This window comes from Nothoprocta perdicaria, unplaced genomic scaffold (genome assembly GCF_003342845.1).
Source record: "Nothoprocta perdicaria isolate Ctin4 unplaced genomic scaffold, notPer1 scaffold_382, whole genome shotgun sequence".
Classification (NCBI taxonomy): Eukaryota; Metazoa; Chordata; class Aves; order Tinamiformes; family Tinamidae; genus Nothoprocta; species Nothoprocta perdicaria.
This window is the reverse complement of record NW_020455624.1, coordinates 273,683-288,735: the sequence shown is the minus strand read 5'-3', so window position 1 is coordinate 288,735 and position 15,053 is coordinate 273,683. Positions and strand designations below refer to the sequence as shown.

The 15,053-nt window shown below is 40.1% G+C and overlaps 1 protein-coding gene across 3 annotated transcripts in view; it reads right to left on the bottom strand.

Moving 5' to 3' along the window:
- DSP (desmoplakin) overlaps positions 1–15,053 on the bottom strand; it is a 37,747-nt gene that overhangs the window by 21,975 nt on the left and 719 nt on the right. For all 3 annotated transcript variants that reach the window (XM_026044784.1, XM_026044785.1, XM_026044786.1), the window contains exons 2-6: positions 6,994–7,096; positions 5,108–5,256; positions 4,579–4,753; positions 1,788–1,916; positions 560–610 (exon numbers count right to left, since the gene is read on the bottom strand). In XM_026044784.1, coding sequence (XP_025900569.1) covers positions 560–610; positions 1,788–1,916; positions 4,579–4,753; positions 5,108–5,256; positions 6,994–7,096 — 607 coding nt within the window. The remainder of the gene's footprint in view (positions 1–559; positions 611–1,787; positions 1,917–4,578; positions 4,754–5,107; positions 5,257–6,993; positions 7,097–15,053) is intronic.

The window sequence follows — 15,053 nt, the reverse complement described above, 5'->3', positions numbered from 1 at the left end:
GTATATCCTTGATGTTGTAGTAGCACCTCATGCACAAAAGACTTTCTTTGTGATTCATTTCTTCCCTCCTCACATCTAAAACACCTCTTGTTGCTTGAAATGTGCACAGGGATCAGCTTCCAATTCCAAGGGTTAGGTCTGTTTACAATTTGCCTAAGCTTCTCCCTGCATTTCACACAAAGACTCAATGTGGATGCACAGCCCTACAAAGAATTTGGTTCCCATCCCAGCTTTGAGTGTGATCTCTTTCACATATAGCTTAACTTCACTGCTAWTTTAATTCCACGGAGGACGTAGAGTCCTACTCCAGTGTGAACTAGGACCTTACTTTTGAGGACAAGTCAATCTTACAGCAAGTTATGACTTCATCTAAAATTCATGACTCAAGCTGAGCCTTATATTAACTACAAACACTGTCAGTTTACTGTTGGATGGAATTACTTAAATATGCAACTATCACTGTAGTAAAACCTGAAATATTACTTAATTATGAGATTAGTGTTAGCAAAGCAAAAGAAGTATTCAGAGGGTATCAAATATAAAAATATCTTTTGCTCACCAACAGTCCTTCATATTCTTCCTCCAGCTGATGAACTGCAGCCTTCTCACGCTGAAACAGAGACAGTAAATATTTAGTGTACCTTTTGAAAGTTTCTGATTGCAGGTATTTCCTTTACAGTGTTAGCACCATGATGTTATTACTTCAGCTCATAATTTGAAAATGCCTGCAAGCAATACAAGGAAATAGTTGGTCTGTGCTGTTAGAGGATCACTGTTGATATGAAAAAAAGGTTTGAACTAACCTATTTCCCCCAGCAATATCCAGTACGTACAGAAGGCTGTACAAACCCTCTGCATCACAAATCAGCCCCTGAAACTAGATCTTCTGTACTGCACTCCTTGATAACTGCAGGAACCAACTAGTCCTACACGTAGTTTGGGAAACTGTGAAGTAGTACAGTCTGTGATCTTAGCAAGAGACCAATTTGTGTTTCTGCTTCTGTGACTGTAGACCTGCAYGACCTTGGAGCGAGTATTCCACGGGGCCAGACCACTACTTTTCCTACTTGATCAAACAGAAGGGATGTTCCCTCTTTCCACTCTTCAGCTTGGCTGAGAGATCAGAGCTCCAGAGCCAGGACCCACTTCTTCAGACTCAGCTCTTTTCTGTTAATTGCTTATGCGGGCACAAGGAGAATGGAAACGAAATGAGATTTCCCTTCCCTATCCCTACTTGCAGAGTTAATAGCAGAGGGAGTTAATCACTGCATTTCAGTGGTTTCTTTATGCCAATCACAAAATCCAGATGGGACCAGAAGCCTCAGTGGAAAGCAAACAAAAACAAGAACAGAAAAAGCTCTGACTTTAGCCCAGAGTTCAGGGGTTTCTTACAGATATCCCCTCATTGTTCAAGGCTGTATTTAAGGACTCACCTTATCCTTTCACTTTGTTATTTTAARATACTTAGTAAATAAAAATAATCATTCTTAGCCATTTTTCCCATGAAAAAGGTCACCAGATTCATTTGCCAGCTTTTGTGCACAGCAATGAAACGTTACATAGTCACTAAATTTTCATTTCAAGATTTTTGAGAAAGAAAAAGAAMACAAAACAATTGTGAGTGTAACCTTTGAAAGCAGTTGTCATCATGACATCAGCGTTTTCTGAAGAAAAAAATGAGTTATTCAGCATTTCTCATGGCAGCCACTGGCAAGCTGGCAAACATTGGCAAGCCAAGGTTACACATCTAAACTAAGTAATGTAAAAAGCAAGACAGTAAATATTACCAGATCTGTTTTGACTTTGTCCAGGTGCCAGCGATAGTCTCCAATGGCATTGTGAGTTCTCCTATGGTCACTGATTTGTTGCTCAATAGATGCTGCATCAAAACCCCATTTCACTAGCTCCATTTCAGCCTAAGAAAAGAGAGCGTGTTTTTTCATCTACAACAAGACATTAATATCTAAACCAGAGCATCAAGGAACTGCACYGATGAAACTACGACTGTGCAATAAATGGTAAAACTGAAAAAGGTTAATTTCAGAACAGGAGTAAAAACATCCTTAAATTGCCATCACTTAAACACTGCAAGAGGGTCCCAAAGCAGAAGAAATAAAGTAGCGGAAATATCTGCACAGCCTAAAATCAACTAAATAAAGTGCATTTAGTAGTGTATTTTCATCTCTGTTTTCTCTGGGGCAAAATGTTCTTTTATGTTGCACAGTATAGATACACTTGTATCACTGGTGACTCTGAAAACAAAGATGCTTCAGCCATACTATGCTTTTCATGCAATTCATGTGAAAATACCCAGAGTGAAGCTCTGTATAGACTAGTACACCGCGCTTCCATTTCAGTTACACCCACATAATTCCAGTGACTTCTGTTAAGGGTAGTCAACCCAAATGAAAAAATGAAAGTAAAGCTATGTAATTCACAAAAGGAAATTATTACAGAACATGTTGTTTGTCTGATATTTTGGTAACATTTAATGTGGGGATGCTGAAGAAAATCTCCAGGAACAGTCTTTGAAAAATAGTAATGCATCCAGCTAATGACTAACTTGAAAACTCCCTAATTACAGTTGTTTCTTCATCTTCAAATAGTAAAATTCACTGAATCCACTGAATTCACTATTCAACTGCTCAAATTCCAAATCATGTTTCATGCTGCAAAGATACAGCCACAATCAATCTCTGAATATATGCCTGTGTATGCACAAGCACAGCAGAAAGATAGATACCTTAATCTTGGGCTGGGACTATATTCGATAATTACCAGCCTGGAGCCAAATCCTTATGACTCAACAGATACCAATAAAGCCTAAATGACACCCAAGTGAAGGGCTTTAAAGGAAGGGTTGAAAAGGTTCCAACAAGCAAAACCAATCTGCTTTCAGGCACCTAAGTGCTACAGGACTTTGACCTTTCTTATTATATTTATACACACTACAGAGACTGTAGCAACAGGAACAACCTTGGATGACTGCCAATATATGAACAAGGGCTGTCTGGACTTCAGTGCACCTTCCCTAGTCCTACAAAGGAAATTTGACCAACACTCCTACCACCTGACTGTGCTRTCAGCAAATCACCACGACAGAAAACTAAAACAATGACACAAAACCACAACTGCTCAGAACTCTCTCCCATATTTCACCACATTGCACCAGGAAGCGTTACGGCATTATCCTATTCTCATATGAGCAGACAGTGAGACACAGTTTGCACTGTCGAGAGAAAAGGCCAAGTGGAAAGTTCAAAATAATCTTTCCCTAAAATCTTTGAAAATCCAACAGGGAACTACGTGCTCCCTGGCCTCACCTCAGTTTTGCCTTAAGGACTGAAGAGGGGAAGAGAGAGCTTGGGCTTCTCTTTCGTAAGAGCTTTGCATGGCAGCGCAGCTGGGAAGGGCTTGCTTCGCGCTTCCCACAGCCAGAGCGAGGTGTCTGGGCAGGGTGTCACGCGGCCTCCTCGGGAGATGCTGCATGTTCGTGATCCTTCAGCCTGGAAACGTGCCCAGGGCCCTGTCAAACACCACTCCTCAAAGCAGGCAGGTCTGGCCCTTAGCCGGCTCTCCCACGGGACGTATAGAGCAAATCCTACCTGCTGCTGCTCTCTGGCTTCAACACCTTATAAAAGTCACCATCCAAGAGTGATCCCCACTTTCCTTCCTTCCTTTAAGACAGGCCACAGTGTGGGGGAGCCCCGAAGGGCCAGACTGTGACTGGCGCTCACACAGCATGGGAGCTGCTGTGCAGAGCTGTCCTCTCCTCATCTGATTTGCTCAGCAGCCACCTGGTAAACACCATATGCAGATAACAAMAGCATCACAAAGCAACAATCTAATAAGGCGAGATTAAAAATAATGTAATTTCGAATTACAGAAGTCTGCAAATTTTACCTCTGATCACCTTGTTCCATACACTCTCATCAACCCCAAGCACCAGGCTTTCATTTCAGCAGCACAAAAATGGACTACAGGCTTTTAACATGTGTTTTCTACCCTAGGTTACACAATCAACAGCTCTGTGAAAGCAAATTAGTTTTGCACTTGCAACAGTCGGACATGAAAGTACTGAAGTTCATATTGAGGCAGTGACTTCTGCGAGTCTAGTCCTGTGACTACCAACTCAGTCTTTTGGCTCCCACAATGTTAAGGRCAGATTAGAGGAAGAACAACTGCAAAACACTGAATAAAACTTAAGTCTGTGCGGCTGGTCCTAACTGTGTAAAGGGTTAAAATAAACACAAAATATGAAGATTATCTATAGCAGGAAGGAAGGAAATATTGAGTATTATAATCTCTAACGCAAACATGGTGATGCCTTATGTTAACAGCTGTGCACATTTATTTCCACATATTTTCCTCTGCAACAGTAGACTCGAATCCTTTTAGCATTTTTGTAGAAATTCACTACATGTACAATGCTGCAAGAAAGAAAGAAGAAAAAAAAAGGGAGAAACTTGAAATAAGATATTAACATCTACATATATCTTTAATGTTCCACTGCCACCCAAAACATTACTGTATATGAGATGACATTCATGAGCAACATCCGTTCTTGGACAGATTTACCTTCTGCTGCCTCATCCAGTTCAAACATTCACTTGTGACACGCTTTGTATACTCATCCCAGCCTGAGCCACTCTGAGAAGAGTAGCAACCACCTCCTTTGGAGCTGGCYCTCCGGGCACGGGGAACACTGATGGCTTTATACAGGGCACGCATTTGCTCCTGAAGCTGAAGCAGCCTGGAAGTGAAGGAACCAGTTAGCTTCTATGAGGAGAACACCTAGAACACACAGAAACTACGTAGTTCTTATCTCCTACTGGACCACCCTTTGGTGGCCAAAAAGAAACGCTGAAAGCTTAAAGCACAGGAAATGATATGGGCTAAAACTTGATGGGAACGCCCAATGTATGAAATTCTGTGAGAAATATGTTACCACAAGGCTGCTCTCCAATGCTAGCATGCCCAGGCCAAACAGGTTTAGTTCCACTTTGCTGATCTCTTTCACATCTTTCAACATCAGAATATGTGAGCACTACAGACACTGCAAATTTACCCCTTGCCCGTTCCCTTCCCCAAACCACCCTGGCCATACCTTTTCTGATACATGTCACAGGGCTGGCCCATCTGCCTCATCTCTCTGATGAGCCCATCCAGCATATCCATTTGGTCATTTGCCTGAGCAAAGCACTCCTCCAGATCTCTATTCCCTCTAATCTGGACACCATCTCCATATTTCAATTCCTAAAAGAAAGAAATGGAGGTCAAATTAAACATTCTTTGCACMAGCTTCAGCTTAGTTATAGTAAAGATGTCATGAAGAGTAATTATTTTTAAGAAGTGTGATAGATTCCAACTATTTGGCAACTGCTATTGTTCTTTCATTGTCAGTTCTAAATGGCAGTAGGCCAAATAAGAAAGGATCCACTCATTCTAAAGTCTTTATCATGAATAAAATATACATGTAAATTAATAAAACATAATACAAACCAAAAATTTCCATAAAGAACTACAGAATCCCGGCATCATTCTATTTCTTAAAAAAAAAAAAAAGGATATATTTGCTCACAGCTGATTTATTTCTCACTTGGTTGTAATTAGCTCTGTAATTACAGTCTAATTATAGCTATACCCAAATGTGTGGAACAACTTCAGTGCAAATGCTTGGACACTCTGGATGTTTCTGGATATTTTTCCTGATTTTTGCAGAAGTTTTTCTGAGACTTGTAGGGTTACAGGCACWACCTTCCATTACAAAATACTGAATGCACCTTTCTGACTGGATCCACCTATATGCCTAGCCACATTTGCATCCCATCACATCTCCCAATCTCTAGCCAAATGCTCTGTGCTCCCTTTCCATGCAGCAGACCCAAATGTTCCTGATGCTTTGGGCAGGAAAACAAGACTTTTTGATCTCAGCCTGCACTCATATAGTCACACTGAACCGAACACAATCCAAGCATGATCTGCTTTTGCAAAGAAGTTGTTGATGGGCCCCATCACTTTGCCCTTCAAAACTAAAATGTAAAATAAAACAAAAATAAATGTAAAAAGTAAAATAAAACAAAAACACACAATGCATGTTATTGAACTAAGCTTGGACAAAACATTACTTTCTTTTAACTTCACTACAGTAATATTAATCCTTAACAAGAGGCAGTATTTACTCTGGCATTGAGTTTTATATAAACATGCTGACACGTGCTGAATCTCCACAGGAAAAAAAGTGCTAACCACAGAGCTCGTTCCTGAAGGACTTTTGTGTCCGCAGAGGGTTCAAAAATATACATTAAATCATATCTACTTCAAGAACTATGAAGGGATTTTGGATGCAGCATGTGCTAGCCACTCTGATCTCCCTTCAGCTTCAGCAGCAACCAAAGACATTTCACATTTGCCAGGAGTGAGTCTACCATCACTGTTTAACACAGCCACCAAACACGATTAATTTTTTAATATTAGTGTGGCATTCAGTAAAGATGATCCTTACATATTCAAGATGAACCAATCAAGGAGATTTTAACTAGATTTCATACACTTTCTTAGAATCACTTGATAAAATAAACATATTCAAAGGCTTGCCTATGCTGGCTCGGGTTCATTATAGCTCAGAAATTGATGATGATATTCTACAGGATACACTAACAAAGTGTAAGTGGTTATAACATTATTAACAACTGTACGCACTGACAGTAGCCTTGATCTAAAATAGAAAAGATGCAGTAGAATGCGTTGGAAGCCTGGGAAAGACAGGAGGAATCTAAAGAGTCCAATCAGATGCATTTTAATCAGTTCTACTGAACACTGAGTGCTGACAGGAGAGGCTGTTCCACTCCAAGCACAGCTCCCTGACACAAACAGCAGGACGGGAAGAAAGCAGGAGAAGAACCAGACGCCCCCGAGTACAGATAACAATGCAGCATTCATGCTTTCCAATATTCATAACCTCTTGGGCTAAGCAGAACAAAAAGCACTCACGGGTTGCACTATGAGCTCAGCCCGCATCAGGCAATCCGAACAGTTTTGCAAAAGCTCCTGAATGGTGTTCTGACGTCTGGAAACTGTACAGGTGCCATTCTGACTGTTGGGGGAGAAAAACACAAGGAAGTAAGTACACAGCAAATCACACATTTCAAAGAGAAATAAGAAATACAAATTCCCAACAGCTAAGGGAAGTTGCGTGGAATAATAAAACTAGCTAGACTTCAGAGAGACAAATATTCTTTATCTGAAACGTTCTTGCATATGTAAAGTTTTAATGCTGATTCCACAACAATATAACCGTTTTATACATTTGTAACTGCAGACTTAAGATGACTTCGCCACAGCATCAAGCAGAAAGCAGAAACCAACATGTGGTAAAGGAAAAAGGGGTCCTTCCAAAGCAGATATTTGTAACTTATAACTGGGAACACTTCTTAAATACTACAKCAGGAATAAATTATCCAAGATCTTTCTTAAAGCCAATTTATTAGTAGGTAAGTAGGTAGCCTTTCCAATATTCTGTGTCATCCTACACATCACCACAAGAGCTATTGGACTTTTGAGCGCAAGAAGAAAGCAGGGATGGACTCCCTATGCAGGGATGGATTCCCTCATTCAAGCACTACACAACTGTAGGATGGGCGCCGTTATCAGCGGAAATATGTGAAGCTAGTGCAGTGTCTTAAAAAAAGCCTTTCAAGATGCATAAGCCATTAAAAAATAGATGCAGTGGTTGGAGTGGGAAGACGTGTCTTCTGACAAACAAAYAAAAGGGGCAGTTGGAGGGCTCCAAGTAAAACCCTGGAGCTGAGAACACTGGTAGGGTAAAAAAGTCAAGGTAGGCAGCAGGATCATTATTGCTGCTTTGCACAAAATCTCCTGTACCCACAGCACCAAAACCTTTTTTTTGGCATTAGGCCATCCTTATGGGATCCAGTCACCCAAACGTGCCACTGCTGAAGGTGGGCGAGCTGCTGTGAGCTACCAATCCTTCCTCGCTGATGGGACCGGAGCTCCCGAGCAAGCTCAGACAGTTCCCAAACTGCCTGCTGTACTTCCCAGTGAAACTAAAACAAGTCACTACTATGAGATGGTAAGAAACAAAGGAGTTTCTAAGCCTGGCCTGGTTTTCTAACTGCTGTGCTTGCAGTAAGTAACCTTTTCCAATACAAATCACTGAAAGGCCAAATCTTCGATGTAACACCAAGTTCAAAAAGACTCTCCATGCAAACCTGCTCAATCCAACAGAACCAGCAAGTCTTCTGAATTCAGTGGAAGTCTTTCAAGTGAGTTTAACAGCTCCAATGAGATTTAGTAACAAGAATCTTGGCAATGCAGAAGAAGATTGTCTCTTATGCAGTGCAGGTAGGTTTGTGCCTCAGYATTATGCAGTTTTCCTATCAGCTCCTTGAACAAACATGAAGTGTTTTAGAAACTTTTTCATCTTGCTCCTGTTAATGCCAGGGAATAAACCATCAGAAACCCAGAGACAGAGCTGGACATTGACTGGGCAGTTTAAAACAAGCTGTCCACAAACAGTTCCTGACTTGCACTGTGATGCTCTAGCTGCAGAAAGGTTGTGCCCTGCTGTGCTATGTACCCCAGTGTGTCCTGGAAACAGCTGCAGGAAAACAACTGTGAAAAATAAAATATGGGTTGGATTTAAGCCAGGCTTCMCATCAGCTTTCCGAAGTCATTCCTTCTCATTAGGCACAGCTCTTGTGCTTGGACTTAGAACCACCTGACTGCATCTACAATTTACATTAATTACACCCACAATTATTACCATTAGCAAAACATAACAGAGAAACGAAAAAAAAAAACAATCCAAATAACTTTCTCTTATTAGAACATGAGGAGCATACGTTTTCTTCAGTCTCTTTTTTCAATCATCTCCTGACATCTTCAGAAGTCCAATGTCCATAAAAGCCAAAGAACCACAGATGAGAACCAGATCTCTACATTAATAAGTCAGCAGGTCTGCATTGGCTTCAGGGAACAGCAAATCTGAGCACTTCAGTTTACACTAAGTCTAAATAGTGGCTGTCTAACGTATTAATAGCACATTAAGAAACTGAAAAGAAATTGTTTTCAAACAAATTAAACTACTTAACCAATTTATAAGACAGAAAAAGTAGAATTGTACTATTCTGTGTTCAGACCAATGATATCAGAATACCACAGGCAGCATTACTGTCCAAATAATGAAAGTCAGACAATCAAAGACTGCTTAATACACATGCACAAAAATGACTCATTACCAGGAACACGGAGGAGCACAGTGCTCCCAAACAAAGGGCACTCTGCAGTAGATTTTCAAATAAAAATCTAGAAGCTACTTGTTTACAGGACATGCTAGTCAATATAAAAATAACGAGGTGTATGATGGGTGAAAAGGTAATGGTCTGTTAAACGCAGCTGATGACAATGAGAGACCTAAAGACTTTCATTCCATCTGGCAACTAGATGCGGTGCTCCTCTGTGTTACTGGGCACCTACAGCAAGCAGGTGGCAGCACGGGAGCTCACTGCAATGGTCCAGCTTCACTAGGTCAAGGCGACCCAAAGATTCGACACCTGAGGAGGATTTAGGTGCATAAATATACTGAAGAAGTATCAGTCTCCAAGTTTAAGGATAAATAGTCGCAGCAAGTTTTGGTTGGCATATAAATTGGCACTAGTACAACCTGGCATGAATGCAACCTAGTGTTTCCATCCATGTGACAAGAAAGAACTTCATAAGCAGTTTCAAAGGCCTTCAGCTTYGGCATAATGTTCCTCTTACTGAAGCTTTAATGGGAATGAGTAGATCAAAGCAGAAACGTCAATGCACAGTAAGCAGACATCCCRCCCTGAGGCACAAGGAAACAGCCAAAGGAACCATATACAATGYGTTGTCATAGAGAAAAACACACTGGACCAAAGAAACCTAATGTGTGATCATGGTAGGTAGCATCCTAATATGTAGGCAAAAGGAACCTGGCTTYTCAAAGTGTAACCATGGAACATGGATGCTATTAAGAGACATTACGTCCCTCGGGAAGAGGTGGAATCCCAACAACCCTCACTTGACTAACTGGATTACCGTGGAAGGTGTTTTGTCAGGTGTGTCTTGCTTCGTTTGATTTTGTTTACATAAAAGAGTAAAGTGCAAGTAATATTTGGTCATTGTAATAATTACTACTCTTATGACRATGTTTTTATTTCRTTTTCATTTTTAATTTCATTTTTAATTGTGGTAGTATCTAAAGATTAATCGGTGAACACAATCCTGCTGCACCAAAGAAAGCAGATACATACMGTGAAACTGTGGACAGGTTTTTCACTTGTTTTGGAGTATCCCCGTAAACATAGCATGCATATCCAAGTATCCCAGCTATTGGAACAGAAAGGGAAAGAACTGGAGCTGGGTGACCTTTCACCAGGTCTTATAAAAATGAGTGCCTGGACTCAACTAATAAACAAACATACTTGCAAGTACCTAAATAATTGCTGTACTACTTTGGTTTGGTAAAGCCTAAGAAACAGCACAGACGACTGAAGAAGCCTGGACTGCTTCAGAACTTAACTATCTATTTGTACCTACAAGCTYAAAATTTCAGACAGTAACTTTTATTTTGAGAGTAAATCATGAATTCCAAAGAGACACTGTTAAAATAACTTTATTTAATAGTTTTTAACTGTTCAGGGAATAAAGAAAAAGAAATGAGGGTAGTGACTTTGTTCTAAAATTATAAGAATACATCAAAAGACTGAAGAATAAACTTGGATTTGCTTGCTCCACACAGGACACAACATCTTGCTAAACTGAGCTCCTGTTCTCACAGAGAAATAAGGGGACAGCCAGGGACTGCTGCACCAACTGGGCTTTGTGCAGAATGAGTTCTGCAGACACCATCTCCCTGCTGTAATACACCAATGCAGCTAAGCTCAGTCAGCACTTCACTGGTGAATGCTCAGTTTCTGGACTAGGCTTGCACTTAACTGGTAAGCAGTATCCACAGCTCTGCAGAGAAACAAGAACTATTCCTGCCGTCTGCAAACGGGGCTGAAAAATGCTCTCAAGGCCAGACAATGAGTCATGAGAGTTGAGATAAATACTCCAAACACAGTTGGTACCTACTTCCCCACCACACCACAGGTGACTGCTGCTGCCACCGACATGTTCAAGCAGCTAAGAAGAAGAAGGAAAAAAAAAAAGAAAGAGAGATCATAAATGCATAAATGAATAAATGACATTCGGGAAGGAATTACATATAGTCTGTAAACACTTATCTGCCACTCCTGCAAGTCCATCTATTAGCACAAGTGGTGAGAGACAAAGCGAGCTGCAATACGCTTGTTCATTTGCCCAGTGCTGCTGGAGTCAAGCAAGGCAGCAGGGAAGCTGCTCGAGCCCTGCCTGCTAGCGCAGCAGTGTGGGGAGGCTGAATTGCTCAGGGGGCTACTAGTGTCTGGAAAGGCAGGGAATGAGGGGCATGCAGAGCAGGGCTGGCAGCTGCGCGGAGCCCTCGCACAGCCCCACACTTCCTTAAAACTTTCAAAAGCACCAAGGGGATCCTCTTGGCCCAAAGATCTCATTTGAGAGCACACGGGCAAAAAATAAAGAATCTCTGTTAAGTATTTTTGGTTGCTCCACAAAAAACTTAACTTTTGAAAATTAAAAGCATTTTTTTCATTTAAGAATTAAAGCAAGCTTTTTAAAAAGTTTTTTTTTTTTTTTTTTCAGGCTCAAAGTATCCAGTAACTCCCATACTCGACAGCAAGGTTGAAGCCGAATAAAACAAAACTCTCTTCTTTTTTTCTCTTCTTCACCCACACAAACTTGTTTGAACAAGACAGGGATTCATCAAGGGATTACCTGGAATGCCCAGGCCAAAGAAGTTAAAGGAAAAACCTGAACTGGATTGTAAATTCCCAGCACAAAGACTGCATCCATCACTGGCRTTACTAACCTCCGCTGCCTGCTAGCTTTTTGTGTGTACCTGCAAATACACATATACACTCAAATCAAGTATCAGAAAATGGCTTTAACATGGATGTATATGGGCTGATTATGACAAATGCAGACTGAGTGGAGAGAAATGGATTCAAGATGGCTAATCACAATGTGCATAAGAGTAGAACCAGAAATTACTGTAAAACAACTTTTTTTTTTTTTCCCCTCATAGACGGTGAATGAAACTGTCAGAAAAAAACAAGAACATCACRACCAGGTTTTCTTTATATGTATTACTGTATTAATTAGTATTAATCTGGGCTCAGTTCAGCCTCCTGTCTTCTGAGGACACACATGGGTTAGGACATGATGACAGTACACACACCTCAAAAGATGCCTGCATCTTGCACAGCTGGGCTCTTGATGCCATTAGAAATATGTATTAAAAGAAAAAAAATCACTGATGAAATCTTAAAACTACTGAGGGCAATTACCTTCCATGGAACTACGATTTCAGAAGGAATCCTGACACACCTTTTCCAAGAAAATTCCCACACTCCTGAGCGGGACATTTTCATCAGAGAGGTTTATAATGTTAATCATCAGAAACACTGTCACCATTTTAAAGGCAGTACTTGGTAATTACAATAGGCTGAACAAGTGTTTACATAGGCAGCACTCTCTCCCCTCCAATTTCTAAGTTTGAAAGAGGAAGGAACTGAATCCAGAGTCCAGCCTGAAGGAAGATCAAGGAAATAAACCTCCTCTTGAGAAGACTCTTGAAATCTGGCAAAACCCTTCACTTAACAAAGGATTTATTCTCTCAAAGATGAATAGCTCGAAATGGACGTGATCTCACAGATACACCCTTAAAAATAGGTTAGTTAGGAAAGGTGCAATTTGGTTTTCTTCCTATCTTGCTGCAGCGTTATCCGTTGTGAAGACTTTGCTGACTCAACTACAATACGTGCTCGGCCAGTATGGTAGGTATTTGGCAATTCAGATGTATTCTTTACTCTTCATCTTTTGGTATTTTTATTACTCACTAGGACACATTTTATGTCCAGTGTGCCACTTGACAGGGAAATTTTTTCAGAAAAACAAAGTTTGAAAAAGTTTTGAAAATTACAGAATTTTCACATTTCTTTTCTGTCTTTTCTTCTTCTTACACAGTCTATCTATGCTTTATCTCTCCATAGCAAAGACATAATAAATATTTGACTGATGAATCGGCAGTTTTGGAGCATATGACTCACTGTCAAGCTGTGTATCTCTACCTAGGGCCAAGCTTGTTCCATGTTCCCAAGCCAGAAGAAACTGGGAATGTTGTAAAAGCACCTTGTGGAGCCCTAAGGGTAGGGAGCGTCTTACACTGCCCTGTGAGTAATGCAATGCTCAGCACAGACTTGTTTGGCAGAATACGCCCCAAATGTTACAAGGCTAGACCCTAAGTCGAATCCTACTGCATTTGAAACTAAACTACAGTAGGTTTCCCTACTTTAATAAAAAAATYTTTAAAAAGTAAAAATAATAAAAATAATAAAAAAGAAGCAACATTTTTGTGAGTTAAGTAACTTGCCACTAAAGCTAGGCACAAAAGATACCACACTGAATGCAGCTACTAAAACCAAATCACAGGTTGTCCCTGATCCTGCAAACACAATATGCACAGGATTTTCTTCTGCACAGCATATGTGCAAAATTGGGCAAAACCAATTGTTTCTTTATCTGACAAAAAATGGTTTTGTTTATTGGAATGCATTGTAATTTAAAACAGCACTGATTCAATCTATGAAACTCAAGGTACAAACATATAAAATATTTTTCAATTAATCATATAAAGTCTTTCACATAGTCTTATAAATATATATAATAAAAATATAATAAAAATATGTGTGCGTATAAAATACATATGCATATATTTCAATCCCTTTAACAGAGATCTTCAGCTCCATGCTGAGACCTCCCAGTAAGGCAATGAGGAACTTCTATTGTGAATCCCGGGGCCAGYCAAGCCTTTTCAAAAAGGAGATAAAAATAACACATGTTGCAGAGAGCAAATGAAAGGATGGTTGATACAAGCTTGTCTGCCTCTTGATTAAACTACTCTTGCTACACCATCACTGAAAGCTCAACAAAGAACCATACAAACTATGGAGTGTTTTAAAATATGTAACAAAAGCCAAAGAATGATAAATTAAAGGAAAGTATTTCTTCTCCAGCATAAATCAGGCGTAACAGGGAAGTTACTCCAGTGAAGTCAATGTAGTTGAACCAGATTAAAGCCTGTGAAACAGAAAATGTTCAGGAAGTAGTATCTTCTGCCATTCATTTTTCATGTCTCCCAAAATCATTAAAGGCAGTTGCAGTGGAGCACCATGAGYAAGTCAGGCCTTCAGAAATGTTGCATTTTGGAATCCCAGGATGTATAATTTCTCCTGGTAAAACAATGAATTGCTCCAACTGCATAACAATAAACAAGTATTCTCACAATAGTACATACACAGGTTACAGCAAAAAATTATTTATAACTAACATACCTCTGCATACACCAAACCAAAAGGCAAATGAAGAACTGGGACTAAGGGCTGCACAAAGTAATAAACAGAATATAGGCAGAATGTGAATTTGTCTGCCATTGAACGGTCCTCTTARTAACACTGCGAAGCACTGAAACAGAGCTCTAGGTCCTGGCTAGGGTAATCTCAACAGCCATTTGTGCACACACTGAATAAAACTTGTAAATTGTCATCTGCTTATTGTGTATGTTTAAATCCTTGCGTCCCAATGTCCTAACACCAAACTAGGGTTAAACACTAAAACCACCACATCCCTTCAGAATAATTCCTAAATCCACAGCATCAATAGTTAGACCAGTAGCTTTAACAGAGCCATTYCTCACGTACCGAAGAGTAATAACCAACAGCAGGGTTTAGTGCAGTGGCTTATCATTAGACTGGGACTGCTTTCTTCACTCATCACAGCTGGCACCTACTTTTAGGTCCTGTGACCACAGGCCAAGACGATTAAGGGAAAAGCCTTCCTCACCACTGTGCTTGATTTTCACAAACTGAAACAAACTCAAGGGTAAAAAAAAAAAAAAAAAAAAAAAAAAA